The sequence below is a fragment of the Sinohyriopsis cumingii genome, chromosome 14, assembly GCF_028554795.1.
Source record: "Sinohyriopsis cumingii isolate HCF-2022 chromosome 14, ASM2855479v2, whole genome shotgun sequence".
Lineage (NCBI taxonomy): Eukaryota > Metazoa > Mollusca > Bivalvia > Unionida > Unionidae > Sinohyriopsis > Sinohyriopsis cumingii.
In genome coordinates this window covers 40,738,476-40,766,279 of record NC_142974.1, presented here as the reverse complement: position 1 = coordinate 40,766,279, position 27,804 = coordinate 40,738,476, and the positions used below count along the sequence as shown (strand labels likewise).

The following is a 27,804-nucleotide window of genomic DNA, read 5'->3' as shown; positions in this document are numbered from 1 at the left end:
AAAGTTTATTTCTAGAACAATACAAGTTATAATTAGACAAGGTCTGTTACTCAAATTATAATAAATTACATGATAAACATAAATTCCTTGACCCAGACCAAGATAATGATCCTAATATTGTTACCCACACTCAAAGGGAAATACTAACTATGTTTACCAAAATAAAAATAATCAATGTCTCTAGTCAGGAACAACAAAAACTTGATTTTGGACAAGGTCAAGTCCAAAATACAATTATGCACAATCGTTGAGAAAAAAATAACAAATACAAATTAAATATACATAAAAATATGGATAAATAATTAAATTAAAGAAAAATTCACTATCTAGACAAATAGGAATCTACGAATTGGGAAAGAAATTGTGTTGATGGATCAGCACAGCATAACACATGATGTAATTTGTCACCATTTACAACTATATTCCAAACTACTTTCAATCATGTGAAACAATATGGTGGTGGAAGGAGACAAAGTAACAGTTGACCATTGCTGTCATAACATGTGTGGTGTGCTCTGCCACAGGTGAGTCACCAAACACATCATATTGATATGTATGGCTGCAACTACTTCCTAGATTGTTTGATGACCTTATGGAAATGAACACATGATCATTATGTGTGTGACTCTGACTGATCATTGATACAGAATGAAATGTTGTAGGGTCATAATGATTCATTCCATATACATAAAAAATTAAATTCTGAAGATTCATAATGATTCATTCCATATACATATAAAATAAAATCTTTAAGATTCATAATGATTCATTCCATATACATATCAAATACAATCATCATGGCGTTTAAGAAATACAAATAATTTAAAAACACTGACCAACACCTAATGCAAACTTGATCTAGCTGTGATCTTGACTCCAAAATCAAAGGTGTCCATGTCAGAATGCACTGTTTTTGTTTCAAAATGATTCACCCCAACTAAATGTATTAATAAAATTCATCATGGGATTTGGAAATATAGGCAAATGGAAACCCATAAGTTCTTAAATTACCAGATCTGTACTGACCCACTATGCTGCCTAGGTCAGAGTGTCACTACTGCAGGTTGGTTTGGGGGCGGGGGCCTAACTACCACAGCCTGATGATGCTACAGACAAATGATAACTTTTAGTTGATGGTTTGAGGATATGGGCCAATTGTTATTTTGGAACATTATTTTCCTCATAACCAACTAAAACCATGCATATATAAAAGCTATACAAATCTTTTGTCTGTGTGATTCTCTTATCCCAATGACTTTGACAGAAGTGACAAGAAAATCCTTGAGCTGAATACAGCTTACGGTATATATTATATGGTCATTATATTCTACTAGTTCTGAAATTGCTTATTGTTGGTATGTGAAAAAGCAGTTATGATTTGCACAAAGACAAACATCACACAACTTGGACATTAACCATACCTCAAGCTGTCTCTCTCCTTTCAATGTCCTCTCTCATACTTATTACATTTTGCTTCTTAGTTTTTAGTTTCAGGCACAGTTCTTTCAATTAACACCATATGAAAATATTTAAAGAAAAAAAATCTGTCACTCTTTTGCCACTTGCACCGAAAACAAAAGAAAGACCCAATTGTTGAGCACATTGTTCTCTTATAAACACTGTGCTGTCTTTATCACCTGATTCAATCACAACTGTGACCTTGACTTCAAGATCAAAAGTATATGCATGCATGTTACCACATTAATTGACATAGCTTCATAATAATTTATCCAAAGCATGACAAAAATCCGTCCAGGAAATAGAAACTATAAGGGAATTAAAAAAAAGCTGATCACAAAGCCAATGCATCTATGTGACCCAATGAATTCATCTAGGTTCATAATGAACCATCCCATGTATTTTTAGGCTACTGCATTTGTATGGAAAAATATGAACAAGTTTTTCTCTAAAATATGGTACGATCTTATGGAGTGCACTATTTAAGAGAAAAAACAAGTTCATATTTTGCCTTTGGTGCACTCCTCATCAGGATTGTATGTACGAAGTCCACAGAGACAGGTTCAAATGCTGCTAATGGTTGCCGCTCAAATTCTGTATCCCAACTTTTATCATTTGGTTTAACAGGCCTAGCTCTATGGTCTATGTAAGTGAGAACAGTCATTTGTGTTTATGCAAATGAATTAAATGATTATTTAAAGGACTTATAATTAGTTTTAGATTTTGAAAATGCTGATGATATTAGAGACAAGATAGTAGAATAAGTCTCTCTAATTAGCAAGAGTATCATATATATAGATTTTAAAGAAACAGATAATTTATAATTTGAACTGTGACATTCTTTGCCAACCCTTACACATAAACTACATATATTTAACATTTATATTTTGAGGAAGAGGTTGAAAGTGAGTGTGAGTCTGATTAGATAAATTATAATCATTTATATGTTTTAAATCAACTTCTAGACAACTCATTATTGAGATATCAAATATTTAGTTTAAAGTAGGAAACACAGATTTATGTACCAGAAACAATCAAGCCAGTTATAGAAATATGAATCAAGATGTCTCCTGCGCCTGCTAGGCTGATATATATACAGAGGCAGAAAAGGGTTAGAGAGGGCTTTCTGAATTAAAAAAATATGTAACCTAGATGTTTGTTTGCTCTACCAGCAAATTCCTCAATGTTAAGCTGTCACCCACCCCACACAGCTACAACAAAAACATGGAAATGACAAAATTTAACACTTCATATATGCATCCAGCCTGACATACTTTTTTCATTGTTTTAACCACTACTATATTCTATCTCATTTAACTTTTATCACTACTGACAGCATCTTGATAATTACAATATTTTCAACTTGAAATATTGGGCTATTTTCAGTGTCTACTGGCATATGTCTTTTTCTGAATTTTTTTGGGCATAAAATATCATTCACAAAAAATGTTTCTTTTTACTAGCAATTTCTGAATTGTAACTAGCGAAATTCCTGCTCGCTTCCTTTCTGAGCCCTGATCAATTGCGTGTGTATGTGTGATTTGGATTTTTAACGTAGCTTTAACAATTTTTCAGTCATATCCCTATGTTATTTATAGTGTGACAGTTTATAATGATGTCTAGCACTGGGGCATCATGCCACAGACACGTAGCATGATGTTCCACCCAGTCGCATTATCCCGACACCAGGTCGACCAGTCCTAACGCTAACCTCTTGATGCATTGTGCCAAGCAAGGCATCTGTTAATAACATTTTTGTAAGTCTTTGGCATGACTTGGCCAGAGATCATACCCATGACTTCCCCCATCTGAGGCGGATGCTCTAACTACAAGGCCGCCTGAGTGGTTACTGATCAATTGAATGAACTGCTGATGTCTATACTGGCATATAAGTCTGGTATAACGACTAACATTATAGACCCTGATTTTAGATTCCAAAATATCAGGGTCTGTGTTGTTTGTTCTACTCTTTATTCCTAAAAAAAGGCATTGACTATATCTGCAGGTGCATTGTGTGTGACAGCAGATACAAGTAGATACAGTGTATTGTGTGACAGCAGGTACAAGTAGATACAGTTTATATAGTTGGACCTAACTTATAGGTGAGTATAAATGGTAACCAATTATTCTGTGTTTTGATACAGTTACTAAGTATAATCTATTGCCATTACAATTACTCTAAAGAGTATTGAATTTATAATTTGACTTATGGAATTTTGATTTGACAAAAGTAAGCAGTCAGAGAGAGATCAAGGATTTCATTCAAACCTCACTGGTGCTAAATTTTCCATTCCGCTGTCAAAAACGATTCTTGTGGTTTAGAGCTGTCTGTTAGATCCGACTGTAGATGAAGAAAGATGGATGATACAGGCAGCCCTTGTCTTTTTCACAGTTTAATAATAGTCCAATTTTATTGTCAGGTTCATTTTAGCAGTAACTTTTCTGATGACAGCTGTATCAAGAGTTTGATAGGGAATTTCATTTGCATGAAATTTCATTTCCTAAACTCCTTGATATATTCTCATCCTACTTCATTTGGGAGCCTTAAAAGAAAGTTCAGTCTCCAATATATTCTTGGGCCATTTTATCTATGGGTGAAAATTGTGGCCATAGAAGCTGTGTTAGGCCAACAATGTTTTAAAATTGTTTCTGTATTTTTAATTGCACTCATTTTAAAATTAGGGTAGGCAGGTAGGTATTTTTTTTTAACAAGCACTTCAGTTACTTGGCTAAATAAACTAGCTCAATTAGATGCACAAATAAATTATTTTTGTTAAAAATTTATGCCACCATACAGTTGTGATATAGAATTTCACTGGCAAGCATTAGCAGCACTTGAATCTATCTCTATGGATTGAGTATGTACAGTCGTGATGAAGAGTGCACCAAAGTGAAGTGAACTTTATCCATTTCCAAGATCAGTGCTGCCTGAGTGCTAAGATCCAGTATTGCCTTCACTAACTGATGTTATTAATACCTATCTCTCATCCGGGGAATTCCCATCATTTTTCAAAACTGCCACTGTAAAGCCTCTGCTGAAGAAACCACCACTAGACCATAATGATTTAAACAACTACCGCCCAGTTTCTAATCTCCCATTCATATCAAAAATCTTAGAAACGGTTGTTCTATCCCAGCTTGTATCTCATCTAAATTCAAACAGTCTTTTCAGCAATGTACAATCTGCATATTGCCCTTGCCACAGTACTGAAACTACTCTTCTAAGAGCAGTTAATGACATTCTCTCTGCGTTGGATAGGGGAAAAATTACAGTCCTCACCCTCCTTGATTTGTCTGCAGCATTTGACACAATAGACCATGATATATTACTTCACCGTCTCCAGCATGCATTTGGCATTCATGATACAGCCTTACTGTGGTTCAAGCCCTACTTGGTCAACAGGACACAAATTGTATCTGCAAATGGAATACACTCCAGCCCAGTTGATCAATGTTGTGATGTTCCACAGGGGTCTGTTCTTGGAGCTGTTCTCTTCATTCTGTACACTCAGTCGCTCTCAGGTGTCATAGATCATTATCCGGTGTCTCACCAATTGTACGCCAATGACACCACATATACAAATCTAGCCACTCAACTGAAGTTGATGCTACCATCCAAGGTGTAGAGAGGTGCATTTCTGATGTGAAATCATGGATGACATGTAACAAGCTGCAGATGAATGATGATAAAACTGAGGCCATTCTGATCACAACACAAAGACTTTCTCATTCACATCCTTTACCTCAAACAATAAATATCAGCAGCACCAACATTAAATTCACACAATCAGTATGAAACCTAGGTGTTACTCTGGACAGTACTCTCACATTGCACCAACATGTCATGAACATATGCAAGGCTGCATATCTTGAGCTGAGAGGCATCAACTCAGTTCACAAATATCTTTCAGCTGATGGCACTAAAACACTTGTGTGTTCATTAGTACTTTCAAGACTGTATTATTGTAACTCAATTCTGTCTGGTTCATCTCAATATCTGGTCCAGAAACTTCAAAACACAGCTGCTCGGATCATACTTAGAGTACCATGATCAGAGCACACCTCCCAGCTGCTCTGTACCCTACAATGGCTATCCATTCAATCCAGAATCAAACACAAAATTTGTTCTGTGCTACATTTCACTGTCGGACTCTAGTCCAACATACCTATCTGACCTCACCCGTGTGTACACACCAGCAAAATACTTATGCTCCTCTTCTGACAATCGTACACTCATTATTCCCACTATGAAAACAAAAGTCATATGGACAGCGTTCTTTTGCATACCAGGGCCCAGCAACGTGGAATGAATTGTCTACTGAACTTAGACACCAAGACACAGTGATCACATTCAAGAGGGCTCTTAAAACTCACTTATTTCGACTGCAAGAACAAACTAAGATCTAATAATGTTTCCTACCTTATATATTCTCAGCATGTTTTTTTTTAATGTTTTCTAATTTCAAGGTGTTTGTTTTTGTAATCATATCATTATATGTTTTTTATCTTATAGGTGTTGTCTAATGGTGTAAAGAGCTTAGTGCTTCTAAAGGATAGGCACTATACAAAGTCCTCATTATTATTATTATTATTATTATTATTATTATTAATATCCATAAGACCATGGGGTGAGTGTGCTGTAAAGATTCTGCTTGTATCGTTTTGGAAGATATGGATTCTATTTAATATGACTTATGATGTACAAGACTAGAAAACTGGAAAACAGTTAAATCATAGAAAAAGTCCCTACTATATTTTATTTAAACTCAGTCAAATAATTTAAAAAGTTACCAGTAAAAAAAAATTGTGCTAATTACCAGGCAAGTGATAAATATATTCTTTTTATTTGTAAACTTTAATGCAAGCCATGGTTGCAAAGTGGTTTGTGTGCTAGATTTGTGACCCAAAACTATGTGAGTTCAAATCCTACCATTGGATTACTCAGGTTTGCAGCTCTCATTGGGCAAGTCACTTAACTCCAACTGACAGGCACTCAATAACCTTTATGACTGCTGTGATGCAAAACACCAAACTGTACCAAACCTAGAAATTATAGGTGTGAAAATATACAAGACCATACATGTACATACATGATTTGCTTGGCCAGCTCTATTACATTCAACAGAAGACCTAGGGTGACCAAGTTGTCTAAGGCACTTGCCTTTCCAGATCACTGACATCTCACGTCTTTTGATGTGCTGCCAGTAGAATCCTGTAGGTTGGTGGTTTTTCCTGGGGTTTATGCTCTGGTTATTTCCCTAGCAGATATACTGGTCACCAGGTATTGCCTACAGTGTGCTGAAAAATGGCATTAAGTCTACAAAACCACAAGAAAACCAATATCCAGCAGATGCCTTGAAATTTGTAATATTATCTTGTCCATAAGAATGACTTACCACCAGCAGCCAAACTACTACCCAATCTACACTCTTTATCGACCAGGCTCTTGCTATGGCAAAGTAAGTATGTTCTCAAAGGAATATAATTAGACTGTTCATAGCAAATATTTTTTGATAGGTTTAGAGGGAACATCTTCACAGCTGTACTTGGTAAATATTGATTGAACTGCTGCCTGAAAACAATGTGTAATAAGATATTCTGACTTGCTGTGAAAAATATTCCTTTCTACTTCAAATGACTGATGCTGTTTTCCTAGCTCGATCATTCCAGATCAGGGATTAGATTGCCAAATAAAAAGGACACAAAATTGATGTTTTTTGTTTTGCATCTATGCTGTATGTTAGGGATCAGATTAACAACACTAACATACATCTATGAAAAAAAAAAAACACAACAAAAACCAGACCTGCCTGTGCAAGATGCACCTCTTGCTCCCTACCCCTGCTAATCTATGCAACTAAACTCAGTGTTGGAAAAGGGTCATTTCATGTTTATTTTTGTTATTGTTTTTACTTTTGTACACAAGTTAAAAGTTTTATACCATTTTCTGAGCACCTTTTATGCAAGACTTAAGTATGTCAAAACAGGTATAACAAGTGTTCTCAAATCACTTTCAAATGAAGGCTTGTAATGTCTAATATTTTGATACATGTTCCCTGAGTTGATGATGACAAGATGGAAATTGATAGTGTGGAAGCAAAAGCAGGTGCAAGTGAACACAGCAACACAGAGAAGAAAAAACAATGGGAAATCATTAATACCGATAACACGTTTTAGTGATGGACTCGTTTTTACCTTGTTTGTTTTTGTTGGATTGATACATAAAACTTTGTCATGTGAACTTAAGTGGAAAAATAAGTTTTAAATTAAAACTTAATTAAAATTAAATTACCACTGCCATTATTGGTTGTCTAATTTTTCATTTCAAGGTCCTTTACCTAAACATCTAGCTATTTCGAAACCCTTTTCTATTTCCATTCCATTTATCCATGTTCATATCTGTGTTTGCTTTTCTAACTTTATCTGCATACCCTTTCTCATCTACATGTATTCTCTCTCTCTGTCTCTCTCTCTATATTATATATATATATATATATATATATATATATATATATATATATATATATATATATATATATATATAGTGACCCTGCTATAACACGCTCCGTTATAACACAAATTCTTATATAACATGGTCATGGCAATTGGCTCCTGAAATTTCATAAACATGCATTTTTCTTGTACACGAAAAAATTCTTTCTTAAAAGTACAAAAGAAACGTCAAAAGTTTATTATCATTTTGGGGAAGAGATCAATAGAATAATACAAGACGATCATGGCATGACTCCTTAAATTTTACGAATTTTTCTCGTACATGAAAACAATAGTTTTTTCTTCTTAAAAGTACAAAAAAATAACGTGTAAAAAGTTTATTCGCGGATCATGCAGGGCTTCGCCAGTGCCGCAAATTACAATTTTTTTTCTTATTGGCAGCAAAATATACCATTTGGCAATTTTTTTATTGGCAAGATTGTTGACTGTTTAAATATGTTTATACATCCATTGGTTTGGAGTGGAGAAATTCAGAGGCCCCATGAAAGGAAGCTGCAAACTTTATATAAAATGTTCTGAAATTTAGCTATTGTTAAATAAACAAATTATTTGTTCATATTGACAAATCATCTTAACAGTACATTGTTATATCGTAATCCGCTTATACTTACATCTAGCATGAGTACTATATGTTGTGAGATAAGACTGCTGAGGAATACTTTTGGTTTCCATTTTTGGGAAAAGTGGTAGGTTCAACAGACTTGATAAATTTATCTCTTGGGTCCAACAGAGAAAACTGCAGATCCCCGACCTCAGATAAATGCTATTTTCAGGCCCTGTGGCATATGTGGAATAATAATAATAATAATAATAATAATAACATGGACTTGGTACCTTTGGACTTTCTGGCCTGTGATCTAAGGCAGACCGGTCTGAACTGCACAAAGACAGGTGAACCTTTGCAAAAAGTAGGATAAGTTGGGGGTTGGGAGTAAGTGGTCAGGAGTCGAAAATGATGGGTCCAGTAAGAAAGAAAAATAAATGACAAAAAAAAAAATTAAAAAAAATAGAACTCCAACTTTTACCCTTCTGCACATGTGCAAATCAAACAGCCAATGAAAAACGTTTCTAACACAACTTGGCATCAGCGTAAGTGAAAAACTTTTAGAAGCAATGTATTGGATGTATTAAGAATTAACCCCCCAAATGTGTTTCCTACCCCCATTGCTGGTGAAAAAGTCTCCGGGGCCGAATGAATTAATAGCACTCTTGAATGAGATCAGTGTGATTGTGTCTAAGATCTATGGGCAATACTTTCTACATAGCTTGGCTTGGGTATGCAAATGAACATCCAGTTTATTTGCATACCCAAGCCAAGCTATGTAGAAAGTATTGATTCATTTTAAGGGTTGGAACAATGAGAAAACATATATAGGAAGATGACAATAAGTTTCTAGATGGGGTGCACACATGGGGGAGTGAACATTATCCATCCTGATGGGATCTAAGCTAAATTTTACCTCATTTAAGCCATTGTGTGGATACCATATCTCCATAAAGTAATAATAATAATAATAATAATAATAATAATTAGGCATTAATAAAAAGCTACTGTACATGTAAAGAAAATGCTCATACTACATGTATTAAGACAACGAAGTAGTAGTTTTGGGAATTTGTGCTTTAAATAAAATTGTTTCTGGTCGGCTGACCATCCCTGTTTTTCTTCACACACATGCACTTTTATCCCCCAGGGTAAAAAACAAAATTTTAAAATTTTAATTAAAATAAAAAGAAAAATCCTGAAATTAATGTTTGCATCTTAACTGGGCCGGTTTTGCCCAGTACTTAAAGGCTTTAGCACATTAATACTAATCATTATAATTTATACAATGTTTAAAAAATCTTACCTACCCTAACTTTAAAACCAGTGCAATAGGAAACACTTTTTGTTTTGCCTAATATATTTGTCAAATCAAACAGGTTCAACTATTCATACAATAAATATGATAATTAAACACATTTATATTTGTAATTTGAATTCTCATTTCCTGCGGGATTCGGTTCCAAATTTGTGACCCCAAATATTGAAAACTGTTCTCAAAGAGCTCTCTGTTCGGTTTTGAAATGGAATGCTGGTTAGCTGAAACTGATCTTAAATTCAGAGTGTTTCTGGTTGCCTAGCATCCCTGAGATACAATGAGCTATACTGACACTCAGTCTAGCCATCTAAAAAAATATTCATTCACTTTTTGTCCCCATTTTAATATCATTCATTACATCTGGGATATGTTTTCAGCATTTTCTTGCATGATAGTATGCAAGCTCCAGATAACATTATAATAGTCTAGGTAAGGGTGTATGGTGCTTTTGTAATATATTAACCCATGTTTAATTGGTAGATGTGTCATTATCTAGCTAAATAACCACATAAATGAACTGATTTTAAGACATGACTTGAATATATTCACTCCATTGCAAATTGTTGTCACCCATCACCTCAAGGATTTTACCATGGTAAAATCATTTGTAGACAAACTTTATTCTGTCTAATATTCCAAAAGTTATTTTCCAATATTCCTATCTTTCGCTGGGTATTAATCTTTAATATGTCCATCTTGTCAGTGTTAATCTTCGTGCTATTTTCCTTATGCCAGGAATCTAAGGCTATCTAAAAAGAAACCTCTAGGTCTGATTTTTGCTGTTTGAAATCAATAGATGTTTGAAATCTGACAGAGTACTGTCATCTGTATACAAGTCAGTAGATGTTTGAAATCTGACAGAGTACTGTCATCTGTAAACAAGTCAGTAGATGTTTGAAATCTGACAGAGTACAGTCATCTGTAAACAAGTCAGTAGATGTTTGAAATCTGAGAGTACTCTCATCTGTATACAAGTCAGTAGATGTTTGAAATCTGACAGAGTACAGTCATCTGTATACAAGTCAGTAGATGTTTGAAATCTGACAGAGTACTCTCATCTGTATACAAGTCAACAGATGAAATACAGTGGCAGATCATTAGTAAAAATGAGAAATAGGCCCAAGATTTGATGTCTGTGGTACTCAATGTATAAATTAATTGTTTCTTCTTTATTTTGACAAATTGTTCTCTCACTGTTAGATATGATGAAAAGCAATCAATAATTGAATCATACACTGATAAATATTGAATTTATTAATAAGAATATCATGATCAGCAAGGTCATGATCATAATCAACAAGGTCAAAAGTTTTTGTAAGATCAACTAGCATGGAGATCCCGGCTGTCTTACAGGAGTGGTTTTCTACGAACCTGGATTGGTTTTGATGAATTAAGTTATAGTTTAGTTGTCAAGAACATGTTTTTCAAGTACATTTAGTTTGAACAGAGCTCAAAGATAGATAATGGTATGTAGTTATTCAAATCTTTGCTGCCAGACTTGTGAACTTCTGACAAATTCCATGTCTGGGAAGAAAAAAAAACACTGAGGCGGATATGCTGATATGACTCTAGGTTTCATTTGTGTGTGTTTATGTGGTTTGGATTTTTAATGACACTTTAAAAAGATTTCATACTGCTACAATGACTGCAGCATGGCAGTTCATAGTGATGACTATCACTGGGGCATCATTCCGCAGACATGTAGCATAATGACCCACCCAGTCACATTATCCTGACGCCTTGGCCGACCAGTCCTAACACTAACCTCCTAGTGCTGAGCACCAAGCGAGGCAGCTGTTAGTACCATTTTAATAAGTTTTTGGTATGACTTGGCCAGGGATCAAACCCACGACATCCTGCATCCGAGGCGGACACTCTAACCACTAGGCCACCAGAGCGGTCAAGCAATATGTAAGAATGTTGCATATAAATATTTACAGGACACTATTATCAAGGGTCCAATTGACTACAGGCAAGGAATTCTTTGTAGCCATGTTGAAAATGGACCCTTAAAATTTGACAAACATATGTAGTTTTGTTGGTGGAGAGGTACTTTTGCATTGCTTTTTGTTTGTTTGTTGGGAAGCTACGCCCTCATTCCAAGCTAATATTCCCTCTTTCAATTAGTAACTGGAGGCCCAGAACTGAACAGAACATAATACCATTCTGACTACATAGTCTAGGGGTATCTGACACATGTCCAGCAGGCCGTATGCAGCCCATTAAGTTTTGCCCTTTGGCCCGCAACGACACCTACATTTTGTAAAATAATTCATAATGCCAACTTGTTCTTCACATGCATCAATTTTTGATAAAAAATTGATTGTTACATTGTTTACTTCTTGTTTCCAACATTTCAAGTGGCTACCTTTTATATGAGCTGCTTTCATTGAATGAAAAGGTGCAGTGATGTGGCACAAAGGGAAACGTACCAGGCATAGCCAACAAACCCCTACTCTTTTGAGTTTTACCAAGACTACAGGACATCATACCTGGAGGGAAATCCTTGTAACCAATTAAAATGAGTATTAGCCATACACACACTACATTTTTTTAACAGACGTATTCCATTAGGAAGATGGGCTGAGTATCCAACAGGGTAAATAAAAGAACATAAAATATAAAACAACCAGAACAAGTAAAAGGTATATGATACTTAACCTGACACTAAGAAGGGGATTAAATAACAGAAGAACTACTTCACTAAGCAAGTCACTAAAACACAAAATACTAAAAGAAAAACACAAGACAAGACTCAATTATGCAAGGCCTGGGGAGAAACTAATTCAACAAATTCAAAAAAGGTTAAAGAGTGACTAAACAGGCAATTCAAAAAGGTCAATGAGTGACTGAACATATATTTAACAACAACATCCTTGCAATCACTGGAGTTGTCCTCGCTACTAAGTCACATGACCAGTGCATGGAAAAAGAAAGTTTATTTTGTATGCTGGATACGACTAAGGTGTGGGACTAGTATCACGTTCTGTTCAATTCCTGGCAAACAATTACTAATTGGAGGAGGGAATATTACCATGGATTGGGGACTAGTAGTGTCCCAAAAAAGGAAAGCAATGCATTAGTAGCAGGTAATGTAGTGATGTTATTAAAACCTGTTTTCTAAAGGGACACTTTACCATAGTGTGCATGTAGGCTTTATTTTAAAAACTTGGACAATCTTATCTTGAAAAGTTTATTTCCATACAAACTATATATATTGTTTTCCCAAAATGATCTGCTTAGATTTAATCCCAATAACATGATCGGCTCAAATTTACTTCAAACATTTCATTCCAACATGATCTGCTTAGATTCAATCTAACCTGATGGTTTCAAATTTTATGCAATAAAGTACATGTGGTATGATTTCTTTAACTGTAATCATGCAGAATGAAACCAATTTTACTTGAGACAAGACCAACTCAGGATTATGAGCATCTGCAATAATACTTGTAAGCTATGTGTCTGTTATGTTTACCGACAATTGTTAAAAAAGTTCCATTTTTCAAGCAATGTTAATTATGTGGTAGATCAAATGAAGGTGGCCTTCTCTAACGAGAAAGTTTGTCAGGATATATTAGAAGTATCAAATGAGTTTTCTCTGTATATAATATCACTTCCAGCTGATGTTATTCCTGTTTTCAGTGTTGCACAATGAGTGTAAGATCATGGTGTCCCCCACATCTTGAACCAAAGCACCCTCGATATGCATTTGATCAGAAAGAAGAAAACAAAAAAAAAGAAGAAAAATATGCATAAAGCTTTCATAGTGGATGTTAATCCATGTCTCTGTTGATGCTTGTAAATAAATATTTATTTTAAAACAATGTGTGACAGATGAAAATATTCAGTTTATCGTAGTTGGCCAAGTTGCAATGTAAAGTGTTACATGGCTGATGGGCATCAGTGTAACATCTCCAACCCTATGGCAAGGAAGGTGCAATTTATTTTGAAGATTAAGAGACACACTGTCATTTAATGATTTGGAATGAAATGTAATTTAGAACACACAGGCATTTAACAATAAACGATGGAAGAAAATGAATGCACACTAAAGTTAAATGATGGTAGATAATGAATGCACACTAAAGTTAAACGATGGTAGATAATGAATGCACCCTAAAGTTAAACGATGGTAGATAATGAATGCACACTAAGTTAAATGATGGTAGATAATGAATGTACACTAAGTTAAATGATGGTAGATAATGAATGCACTCTAAAGTTAAATGATGGTAGATGATGAATGCACACTAAAGTGAAATGAGAACATGATCAAGAATGGAAAAAGACAGCTCATTTCAGGTTAACCAGATATTCAAACATGATTCAAGAGTTCCTTGAGACTTGATTGTTCTATTGTTCTAGGGTTTAACGCCATTTGTTAGCACAAGATAGGCTATACATGGCGGCCAGTATAACTGGTGGAGGAAGAACCCTGGAAAACCCAGGTAAGAACCACCGACCCACGAGAAGCTACTGGCAGGCTTTCCCACATACCTACGCTAGCCGAGCCTTGGACTCGAACCCACGCAGACAGAGGTGAGATGGCAGTGATCCGGAACGGTGAGCGCTTTAGACCACTTGGCCACTCGGGGCCCCTTGAGACTTGACAAAACACTGCATTAATGTAACTGTCCAAGAAAGATTATTTTACACTGAAGCAAACAATCATAATGTGGCAATTGTACCCCAAAGTTGGGGGGGGGGGGGGCACAGTGTCCCCCTGCCATTGGGATCTTATCTGCAACGTGTTTCATCTTATTATAGTACATATATTTATATTATGAATGATGAATGTTTGATCCATTGATTTTGTTTATTTATTTCACTGTGTTAATTTTATTGCAATATGACACACTATATACTGAGATACTGTCATGTAGTGATTTGGGTCAATGGTTTATATTGCCAATAAAATCCAGTTGTCTTATAAAAGAAACTGCAAGATTAACCTGAAGTCATTTATTTATCGGCTATTGTCACTAAATGTTTGGAATCATAACATGTAAAAAATATGAACTCTTTCAATTTAAATTACCAAAAAGACAATATGGAATGTTGCGTTCATTTCATTTTGTGTGCAGTTAGGAGAATGTTATTGCAGTTGGAAATGTAGTCAAAATTATGGTACAATTTCATGCATGTAATCAAGTTTTAGAACAAGTGAGACAACTCATGTAATCTGAATTTCCAAAACCGAAAATGTACATTTTGAGGAAATTCAAGATGCAAAAATAAAAGTACATATTTGTCATTCTTATTACCAGCTAAAGAAGATTATAAGCATTATCACTTGCTGAGACTCTGGCTGTGATATAGCATGTATGGCATTTATCGCTTGCTGAGACTCTGGCTGTGATATAGCATGTATGGCATTTATCGCTTGCTGAGATTCTGGCTGTGATATAGCATGTATGGCATTTATTGCTTGCTGAGACTGGCTGTGATATAGCATGTATGGCATTTATCGCTTGCTGAGACTCTGGCTGTGATATAGCATGTATGGCATTTATCGCTTGCTGAGACTCTGGTTGTGATATAGCATGTATGGCATTTATCGCTTGCTGAGATTCTGGCTGTGATATAGCATGTATGGCATTTATTGCTTGCTGAGACTCTGGCTGTGATATAGCATGTATGGCATTTATCGCTTGCTGAGACTCTGGCTGTGATATAGCATGTATGGCATTTATCGCTTGCTGAGACTCCGGCTGTGATATAGCATGTATGGCATTTATCGCTTGCTGAGACTCCGGCTGTGATATAGCATGTATGGCATTTATCACTTGCTGAGACTCTGGCTGTGATATAGCATGTATGGCATTTATCGCTTGCTGAGACTCCGGCTGTGTTATAGCATGTATGGCATTTATCGCTAGCCCAAATCCACAACACTATATAATAAAAAAAAGAGTTAATATGGAAAACTGCAAAGCAGCTGGTGTACAACAGACCATTCGACCAGCAGAAATAAGAATTTTCATCATTTTGGCTTATTGGCTCCAAGACCCTTACTTTTCTACAAAACCTTTAGTTGCATTTTGTTTCCTCAAATTTAGTACTTTTACTTATGATACGTATCCGATAGATATCTGACAGCCATTGACCTCAATATTCATTTCTATGTTATTTTTATATACCCCAGAGAGCACTGGCAGGTCATAGTCAGAACCATTCCATTTAAGAAAAGTTACAAACTTTCTCTTAGATAACTATTTAAATGACCAAAATGGTATTTTCAATACTGTGTCTCTCACGTTTGTTGATGACATTGCAAATATCATGTTCATTCATTTGCTTCTTTAAAAGTTTCACTTGTGAATCAGTAAACTTGTCCACATTGTTCACTTTATCATCTCTACTTTCAAACAGATGAAACAGCTTCTGAGTTCATCTACAAACAAACTGAATAAACTAACACCAAAAGCATCTACTACATCAGTGTACCTGTTTTGTTTACAAAGTAGCTCCTAATATACTATACTATTTTTAGACACACATGTGTGCACTATTAAGGTGTTCAGTATCACAAAATAATGAACAATTCTGACAATGTAAAGTTAATGGAGAAAAAAATGAGTATATAATAAAAACTACATGTATAACAAAAAAGAAATCCCCATAGCAAACATGTGACTTAAGAATATTGGTCACAATGAATACTTTTAAAAAACACATTTTAACTTCCCTTAACTATTTAGTTCAAATGATCACATTTGCAATTACCCAAATTTCCTATTGACCATAACTGCTTAATACAGTGTAAATTATAAAGTAGCTATTTGATGAAAATACTAAATTGTAACAAGCAATGCATGATCAAAAACTGCACTAATTTTGCCTTAATGAGTGCTGAAAACAAAACACAACACAAAATTTTTCAAAGAATACCTGTCCATTAATTTTGGTGAATTGTCTTAAACAGCATCAGGCACATAGTGTATCTACATCTTGAGGAATTTTGCTGCAATTCATCACTGTAAATATATGTACCAGACATGGCCTATACAAAATACCTTTGATAACCAACAGTTTCTGTCTGATAATTTTCATCTTGTCCCCCAACCTTGTATATGCACATACAAAAGAAACAATTCTGTTATTCCGTGTGATGACAATGCAGATGATGGCCAAGTCTAGGCATGGTATTACCTTAAATATTGCATGAAGGTACATGTACAACTAAGCAGCAGCTGGAACCAAACTTAATCATCAACCTTGTGACTTTATCAGAAAATCCATATAGAGCTACCAGTAGCTACACAGTACTACAAGGAATTGCCTGACCCAAAGTTAACCAGTGAAAAGAGCATGCTATTTTACAATGGGATAAATTGATTTCACAATGCCCTCAGTTCAAATTAAATTGTTGCAGTGGCTATAAATAATAAACAAATTACAAAGTGTTTTTTAAGTGTTGTATAAATGGAACAATTCTGAAGAGTGTTTATTAACACATTAACCCCAAGTGACGACTTTACGGGGCAGGAGGTAGTAGCATACTGCCGAGCTCTGTAACATCATGGTCATGCATGATACACTAAAGTGGGTGGTATTATAGAAAGGTAGACAGATGTAGCTCTACAATGATACCAAATAATCTGGAATATCTGGTTGCACTACAAAATACAGATAGAAAAACCTCACTTTTTGGACCTGACTTTTTTTTACCCAAAATTCGCCCGTGGTTGGAATCCGATTTTGTATATGGATTTTCGACTTTTTGGTCAGAGATCTAAGGCAAACTGGTATGAACTGCAAACAGACAGATGAGCCTTTACAAAAAGTAGGATAAGATGGGCATTTGGAATAAAGAGTGGTCTCCATACAAAAATAAAGGCAAAAAATATTAAAAAATTCAACTCTTACCCTTCTAATCATGCGCGAGTCAAATAGCCAACGAAAAACTGTTTCTAACACAACTAGGCAGTATGTTATTGAAAGATGACCGGGTATTTGGTGTTTCGAGTATATTCAGAAATAGCTTTCAAAAATGTGTTTCCTACTAGATTTTCAGGCAAAAATGACAAAAAGCTAAAGGGGTTAATGTGTTAACAGTGTTACATAGACAACAATTCTGAAAAGTGCTTATTAATAGTGTAGTATAAACAGAACAATTCTTAAGTGTTTATTAAGTGTTGTATAAATATAACAATTCTGATGTAACTTCTTTTTGTACTAATACAACATTTCTGAAGTGTTTTTAAAAAATAGAGTTGTATAAATGAACAATTGTGAAGAGACTGAACCACTACCTTGGTATAAGCTTAAACTACTACATTGGTATAAGCCTGAACTACTGCATTGGTATAAGCTTGAACTACTACATTGGTATAAGCTTGAACTACTAGCTTGGTATAAGCTTGAACTACTACATTGGTATAAGCTTGAACTACTACCATGGTATAAGCTTGAACTACTACCATGGTATTAGCTTGAACTACTACATTGGTATAAGCTTGAACTACTAGCTTGGTATAAGCTTGAACTACTAGCTTGGTATAAGCTTGAACTACTAGCTTGGTATAAGCTTGAACTACTACATTGGTATAAGCTTAAACCACTACCTTGGTATAAGCTTGAACTACTACATTGGTATAAGCTTGAACTTTTACCTTGGAAGACATCTCGCTAGGATTTTAAAACATGGAGTACAGGACTCCCAGTTTGGTAAAAATAGGAGTCCCACCATCAAAAGTTGCAGTCCCTTCTTTTCTATAGAATCAACACAGACGTTTGTGCATCTATTTTTAGATGGAGAGGTTTCCGTAATGTAATCACTCATTTCAATATAGCTTCATTACAACAGTCATTGACAGGATTGCAAATTTATGGTTTATTTATGTATCTACGTCCTTGTAGTAATTTTAGGCAATGGTTAAATAGTATCTGATTTGCTGTTTTTAACCCGTAATTTCGCAAATACGTGTCAGGTCGAAAAACAGCTTAGATCTTAAGTGCATCTCACTAATTCCACAACATAGCATTGTCCTCTATGTTTCTGACCTACATAATTTGCAGTTTAAAGTTAAATCTTTAATAAAATAATACCGTGGCTTTGCTTTCAATGATTTGTATATTTTTCTGAAAATATTTGCCCGATGATGTATAAAAACAGACAATCTAATAAACTGGTACATCCCAGACTTAGCAAAGTCCGCCATTATTTCCCGTAAGGTCTACTGGTTCACTTACAGTTTAAAACTAATTTTATGACAAAATAGTGTATAAGAGGCAGTTAATATATATCCAGATCACTGATTCTGATCTTAAAAAAAAAACATGTTTGTATGTTTTATCATCAAAGGATAGCATGCAGGATACTGATAGTTGCTACCTTACTCGGAAAAGGGTTAATGGTCAATCAGCTATCAAAAGGTAATGCTCGTGAATGGGCAAGAGTTTGTTTGTCAATGTAATTGATATTAAAAATAGGCCTGGCTAATGATGCCTTGATGAATACATTTCACTACAACACTAGACCTAACCGGGTTAAGGCAATGGACATTAAAAAAAAATATGGTCAGTCAATGTACCTCTTAAATAGCTCTCGTTCGTCCATCAGAGTCATGCTGAATTTTGTCAATCTCAGTAAGGATTTATTCCAAACACTAAGCTAGGCATCACATACTTTCTTACACTTAGCTACTGTCCTATCTGAACTATCAATTCTAGCAGCTTTAGCACTCTTCTGAACCTCGTTACAATCTTCGTAAGTTAGCCATTTAACCCCAAAATATTTTTCCAAATTTTCGAATGGCATTTTGTCTAAAGTCTCAACATGTCTTGATTCTCGTGCACTACTTTTTCCGATATATTCAGAAATGAACACAATAACGAAAGCTAAAGTTGTTTATTTTATGTACTTTTATGAATGACCACATGTACGTCTCTGGGTCTTTCTAACTCTGAATTCAATCACTGTAAATATCAGCACATTTTCCCACCTGGCCGCCAGTCAAAGCCTTTGAACTGGCTGCCCAGCTATTGCATCATGTTCTTTTTATTTACTCTTATAATGGCAACATGTATGTATCAAGGGGTCTTTCAGTCACTGAATTCTGTCATTCTAAATGTTCAGCACAGCTAACTGATCAACACATTTTCCCACAAAGCAGGACTGGCAAGTCTTTGAATTTTGCCGCACACATATTACATGCATAAGGAGGACTCCCGCATCACTGATTTTATGCATCCCAGATCAAAAATTGGCAGCCAAATAAGCGTAATTAGGCATTTCCATGATCTCTGCTTGGTATAAGCTTGAACTACTACATTGATGTAAGCTTTAAGTACAAATGTATGAGCCTGAACTACTACAATGCTATAAGCTTGAACTACTACACTGGTATAAGCTTGAACAACTAACATGGTATCAGCTTGAACTACTACAATGGTATAAGATTCAACTACTACATTGCTATAAGCTTGAACTACTACACTGGTATAAGCTTTAACTACAATTGTATGAGCCTGAACTACTACAACACAATAAGCTTGAACTACTACATTGGTATAAGCTTGAACAACTACCATGGTATCAGCTTGAACTACTACATTGGTATAAGGTTGAACTACCACATTGGTATAAGCATCAAGTACTACATTGGTATAAGCTTGAACTACTACATTGGTATAAGCTTGAACTACTACACTGGTATAAGCTTAAACTACTACAGTGGTATTAGCTTGAACTACTACATTGGTATAAGGTTGAACTACCACATTGGTATAAGCATCAAGTACTACCTTGGTATAAGCTTGAACTACTACAATGTTATAAGCCTGAACTACTACCTTGGTAGAAGCTTGAACTACTACAATGGTATAAGCTTGAACTACTACCTTGGTATAAGCTTGAACTACTACATTGTTATCAGCCTAAACTACCACAATGATATAAGCTTGAACTACTAGCTTGATATAAGGTTGAATTACTACACTGGTATAAGCTTGAACAACTATATTGGTATAAACTTCAACTACAACCTTGGTATCAGCTTGAACTACCATAATGGTATATGCTTGAACTACTACACTGGTATAAGCTTGAACTACTACATTGGTATCAGCTTGAACTACTACATTGGTATCAGCTTGAACTACTACATTGGTATAAGCTTGAACTACTACACTGGTATTAGCTTGAACTAGTACATTGGTATAAGCTTGAGCTACTACATTGGTATCAGCTTGAACTACTATATTGGTATAAGCCTGAACTACTACATTGGTATAAGCTTGATCTACTAAATTGGTATAAGCTTGAACTACTACACTGGTATCAGCTTGAACTACTACACTGGTATAAGCTTGAACTACTACCATGGTATTAGCTTGAACTACTACAATGGTATGAAGCTTGAACTACTACATTGGTATAAGCTTGAACTACTACACTGGTATCAGCTTGAACTACTACATTGGTATAAGCTTGAACTACTACCATGGTATTAGCTTGAACTACTACAATGGTATGAAGCTTTAACTACTACATTGGTATAAGCTTGAACTACTAGCTTGGTATAAGCTTGAACTACTACAATGGTATCAGCTTGAACTACTACAATGTCATAAGCTTGAACTACTACACTGGTATAAGCTTGAACTACTACATTGGTATAAGCTTGAACTACTACATTGGTATCAGCTTGAACTACTACATTGGTATAAGCTTGAACTACTACATTGGTGTAAGCTTGATCTACTAAATTAGTATAAGCTTGAACTACTACATTGCTATAAGCTTGAACTACTAGCTTGGTATAAGCTTGAACTACTACATTGGTATCAGCTTGAACTACTACACTGGTATAAGCTTGAACTACTACCATGGTATCAGCTTGAACTACTACAATGGTATGAAGCTTGAACTACTACATTGGTGTAAGCTTGAACTACTAGCTTGGTATAAGTTTGAACTACTGCATTGGTATAAGCTTGAACTACTATCTGTATAAGCTTGAACTACTACAATGGTATGAAGCTTGAACTACTACATTGGTGTAAGCTTGAACTACTACATTGGTGTAAGCTTGAACTACTACATTGGTATAAGCTTGAACTACTACCATGGCTTTAGCTTGAACTACTACTTTGGTATAAGCTTGAACTACTAGCTTGGTATAAGCTTGAACTACTACATTGGTATCAGCTTGAACTACTACAATGTCATAAGCTTGAACTACTGCATTGGTATAAGCTTGAACTAATACATTGGTATAAGCTTGAACTACTACCATGGCATTAGCTTGAACTACTACACTGGTATAAGCTTGAACTACTAGCTTGGTATAAGCTTGAACTACTACATTGGTATGAGCTTGAACTACTACAATGTCATAAGCCTGAACTACTACATTGGTATAAGCTTGAACTACTACATTGGTATAAGCTTGAACTACTACATTGGTATAAGCTTGAACTACTACCATGGCTTTAGCTTGAACTACTACATTGGTATAAGCTTGAACTACTACCATGGCTTTAGCTTGAACTACTACATTGGTATAAGCTTGAACTACTACATTGGTATAAGATTGAACTACTACATTGGTATAAGCTTGAACTACTACAATGTCATAAGCTTGAACTACTACATTGGTATCAGCTTGAACTACTACAATGTCATAAGCTTGAACTACTGCATTGGTATAAGCTTGAACTACTACCATGGCTTTAGCTTGAACTACTACATTGGTATAAGCTGGAACTACTACATTGGTATAAGATTGAACTACTACATTGGTATAAGCTTGAACTACTACAATGTCATAAGCTTGAACTACTACATTGGTATCAGCTTGAACTACTACAATGTCATAAGCTTGAACTACTGCATTGGTATAAGCTTGAATTACTATCTGTATAAGCTTGAACTACTACATTGGTATGAGCTTGAACTACTACAATGGTATAAGCTTGAACTACTAAATTGGTATAAGCTTGAACTACTACACTGGTATAAGCTTGAACTATTACATTGGTATAAGCTTGAACTACTACCATGGCTTTAGCTTGAACTACTACATTGGTATAAGCTTGAACTACTACATTGTTATAAGCTTGAACTACTACACTGAGCAACTATGTTGTTGAGCAACATTTTGGCCTTGTGAAAAAACCGGCTTGATATTTCCTCAATTGTAGATGAAGGGAAATTTTATCGGTCTGGTTGCGGTGATATCCCAGAGGTCTTTCCAAATTGGAAAGGATCTTTTTGTACCGTGTGCCACATGGTCTGGGGCACAAGTAGGAGTGGGTGGGGGTGTAACAAATGGTAAACCTTGTTTACTGCCTTATCTAAAGACCAGACCTCCTCTTCTTCCTAATCCACCTGAGACAAGGAAGTGGGCCTGAGAGAAGGTGTCATTACCACAGCTTCTGTCTCAAACATGTCAACGAGGATTGAGAGAGAATCATCAACCTCATAGTCAAGGACAATCTGAGTTGGAAAGTGGCAGGATATGTCTCTTGATGGTGGAACATAAAAGTAACATGTGTTGCAGCCCCTGTTTGGTCAGGAGGCTCACAGGGGAGATGGGAACATCTGACTACCACCAATGATGTATCACTTGTAGCCTTCTGAAAGGAAACCACTTGGCGAGGTGATGGTGGGACACGAGCCGCAGCATCATTTTGATTGGTATGGCAAGGTCCAGTAGTCCATAGGGCCATAATAGACCAAAGTCAATGAGGTGGAAGGCACCACATCCCATAATGGTTCATAGGTATAAATGGGGGGGGGGACATAATAATAATAATAATAATAATGAGGACTTTGTATAGTGCCTAATCTACAGAAGCTCTAAGCTCTGAGGCTAGGGATGGGGACCATTTTGATGTTTTCAACCTGAAACAGTCAGTTAACCAACCCACCCATAAACACGGTCACATTTTAGACTGGATTCTTCATAGACCTGATGATAACATTCTACGGTCCTCCCTGGTATCCCATGACCTTGCATCAGATCACCTCTGCATTATATGCCATCTTGATGAATCAGTCCCTAACCCTCCACCTTTATCTGCTACTAAGAGAAACCTTCATATGATAAATAGAACCAAACTAATGCACGACATCCAAGATAACTTACTTACCTTCTACCGCTGAACAACTCGATAACTGCCTCAGTTCATTGCTTGACAAACATGCCCCAGCTACCAAGTGCAGAGTATCAAGTGTTCTCCATGGTATAGCAGTATTAAGGACCAGCTTCGCACTGCTAAAAGAGACAGCCGTAAAGCTGAGAGGCTTTGGTTTACCACCAGACTCACTATTTATAAGCATATCTATGAAGCCACTAAGAAGAATGTCACAAATTTAGTCCATGCAGCGAAATCAGCCCACTACACTACTAAGATCATGAAAAGTTCCAGCTGCAAAGAGCTCTTCGAGATTAATATTACCTAATGTCAAGGAACAAATCTAAACCACTTCCATCTACCTTCTCTCCAGTCGACCTTCCGGACATGTTTGCAAATTTCTTCCGTGACAAAGTACAAACCATTAGAGATAAGCTTGACACCACAATTTCAATTGACTCGTCGTCACCACACAGTTGGGATACAGAATTTGAGCGGCAACCATTAGCAGCACTTGAACCTGTCTCTATGGATTTCGTACGTACAATCCTGATGAAGAGTGCACCAAAGTCATATGAACTTGATTCAATTCCAACATCACTGCTGCTTGAGTGCTTAGATCCAGTATTGCCTTCACTAACTGATGTTATTAATACCTCTCTCTCATCCGGGGAATTCCCATCATTTTTCAAAACTGCCACTGTAAAGCCTCTGCTAAAGAAACCAACACTAGACCATAAAGATTTAAAGAACTACCGCCCAGTTTTTAATCTCCCATTCACATAAAAAATCTTAGAAAAGGTTGTTCTATCCCAGCTTGTATCTCATCTAAATTCAAATAGTCTTTTTAGCAATGTACAATCTGCATATCGCCCTTGCCACAGTACTGAAACTACTCTTATAAAAGTAGTTAATGACATTCTCTCTGCGTTGAATAGCAGAAAGATTACAGTCCTCACCCTCCTTGATTTGTCTGATGCATTTCACACAACAGACCATGATATATTACTTCACCATCTCCAGCATGCATTTGGCATTCATGATACAGCCTTACCGTGGTTCAAGTCCTACTTGGTCAACAGGACACAAATGTTATCTGCAAATGGAATACACTCCAGCCCAGTTGATCTGTGTTGTGGTGTTCCACAGGGGTCTGTTGTTGGACATGTTCTCTTCATTCTGTACACTCAGTCGCTCTCAAGTGTCATAGATCATCATCCAGTGTCTCACCAACTGTATGCTGATGACACCCTAATATACAAATCTAGCCACCCAACTGAAGTTGATGCTACCATCCAAGGTGTAGAGAAGTGCATTTTTGATGTGAAATCATGGATGACATGTAACAAGCTGCAGATGAATGATGATAAAACTGAGGCCATTCTGAGCACAATACAAAGACATTCTCATTTACATCGTTTACCTCAAACAATAAATATTAGCAAAGCCAACATTCAATTCACACAATCAGTACGAAACATAGGTGTTACTCTGGACAGCACTCTCACATTGCACCAACATGTCATGAACATATGCAAGGCTGCATATCTTGAGCTGAGACGCATCAGCTCAATTTGCAAACATCTTTCAGTTGATGCCACTAAAACACTTGTGTGTTCATTAGTACTTTCAAAACTGGACTATTGTAACTCAATTCCGTCTGGTTCATCTCAATATCTGCTCCAGAAACTTCAAAACACAGCTGATTGGATCATACTTAGAGTACCGCGATCAGAGCACACCTCCCCGCTGCTCTGTACCCTAAACTGGCTATCCATTCGATCCAGAATCAAACACAAAATTTGTTCTCTGTACTACATTTCACTGTCGGACTCTATAATAACATACCTATCCGACCTCACCCATGTCTACACACCAGCAAGATACTTACGCTCCTCTTCTAACAATCATATACTCATTATTCCAAGTATGAAAACAAAGTCATATGGACAGCATTCTTTTGCATACCAGGGCCCAGCAATGTGGAATGAATTGCCTTGTGAACTTAGACACCAAGACACAGTGATCACATTCAAGAGGGCTATCAAAACTCACTTATTTCGACTGCAAGAACAAACTTAAAGACCTAATAATGTATCCTACCTTAATTATTCTCAGCATGTTTTTTAATGTTTTCTAATTTCATTGCGTTTGTTTCTTGTAATCATATCATTATATGTTTTTTATGTTATAGGTGTTGTCTAATGTTGTAAAGCGCTTAGAGCTTCTAAAGATTAGGCGCTACAGAAAGTCCTCATTATTATTATTATTATTTTACGTTTTCAAATTCCAGTCACCAAATAAAAAACAAAACAAAAATAAATAAATAAATAAAAATAATAATAATAAATGTAAGTTTTATTTTGGGGGCAATATTAGGTCATGTTCTTATGTTTTCAAAATCATTGAGAACTCCCCCCCCCCCCACCGCTCCAAACAAGCATAAGCTCTGTCAAAGCATTATGCCAGTAAATCAGAGGTCACAGCTGATTTCAATGGCATCATGCCTTTTAAGAGCCTAAGTTTTATCTTGATATCTTGTTCTACAAAATGTAATGCAACAACAAATGACATATATAGCTGTAGACATACTGCCACTTGCTAGCAACATCCTGAAATACATTTAAACTAACAATGCAAATAAAAACCCAGATAATCGATTGATTGACGCTTTATCATAACAAGTCACGTGCTTGTGAGAAAATGTGGTGTTTACCTTGTAAAAGCCAGGTACAGCAATCCAAGAACAGAAACTGTCAGGAGAGTGATAGTGTGGGGTTTGTAGAAAATTTCTAGGGAGATATCATCAACGGTTCTTTCATTGATGAAGCGAAAATGCTCCTCTTCCTCTTCAAGATCACCTCTAGAGCTCGCCATTATGAACCGTCTGCTATAGAAGGTTCAGTAACATTTTAGGAAATCAGAACATTTTTATTTGGTTAGTGATGAACCAGCCTGGAACAGGGGGCACAACTCGTTGATATTGCATAATTTATCAAAATTATTTTATCTCGGAATGGAGGTTATATAATTCAGTACCATATTTACTGTAACAATTTTCGGTAAATTCTGCTTCTTTTCATGTTATTCTTATGGTTTACTTAGAATTGAAGAATATGTTTAATGTTGGCAGTATGTGTGTCCACGATATATTTTAGTTATTAATGCTAGGATACGTGAATCAAACCAAAAGTATTACACAATTGATGGTTATGAAACAGAAAATCAATAAACGGAAACCGCATATGAAGCTGTCCAATCAGAGGGATTTCCGTTCGTAACTTTTTTATTTTAAAGCCAAACCTTCCAAAATGTGACGACTTAGGGTCTCTAATGGTCGCGAAGAAATATTATATATCACAGTTTATACGTCAGAATTTAAATCACACACACACACACACACACACAGGGGGCTCAGTATTACGATGTACCCGTTTCCCGCAAACGTTATTTAATTTTTTATTTTTCAGGTGGTACGTACCAGGGTACTTTTTACCTGTACCGATACGTTTGTACTTTCCGTCAATGGGGAATATACGTAAATTCCATATGAACCTTTGTTACGACTTAATAATATTAACAGACACACATCTGTATATGCAAATGTCGTATCGTTCGCAATTTCATGGTGAATATTAACTATATTTAGGATCCTTTAATGGTATGTTTTCCTCGTGCCACGTGTGCCAACTCGAGGTGGCCAAATGCGGTGTTGTAAAACATATTCGGCCAAATGCAACTGTATCGACAAAAAAAATCGACTCCCCCCCCCCCATATCACGCTTGAGTTACTTACTAGTATATGTGTTAAGTATGTGTATTCCTTTATAAGAATGCGAATCATCCTGCTATTTTAATTGGCGCACTTGTTTTCCGTATGAAA

At 35.9% G+C, this 27,804-nt stretch overlaps 1 protein-coding gene across 1 annotated transcript in view; it reads right to left on the bottom strand.

The window, feature by feature from the left end:
- Positions 1-26,803, bottom strand: part of LOC149783618 (phosphatidylserine synthase 1-like) — a 92,975-nt gene extending 66,172 nt beyond the window's left edge. The window contains exon 1 of the mRNA XM_089931869.1: positions 26,638-26,803. Coding sequence (XP_089787995.1) covers positions 26,638-26,798 — 161 coding nt within the window. The 5' untranslated portion in view covers positions 26,799-26,803. The remainder of the gene's footprint in view (positions 1-26,637) is intronic.
- Positions 26,804-27,804: the final 1,001 nt, after the last annotated feature.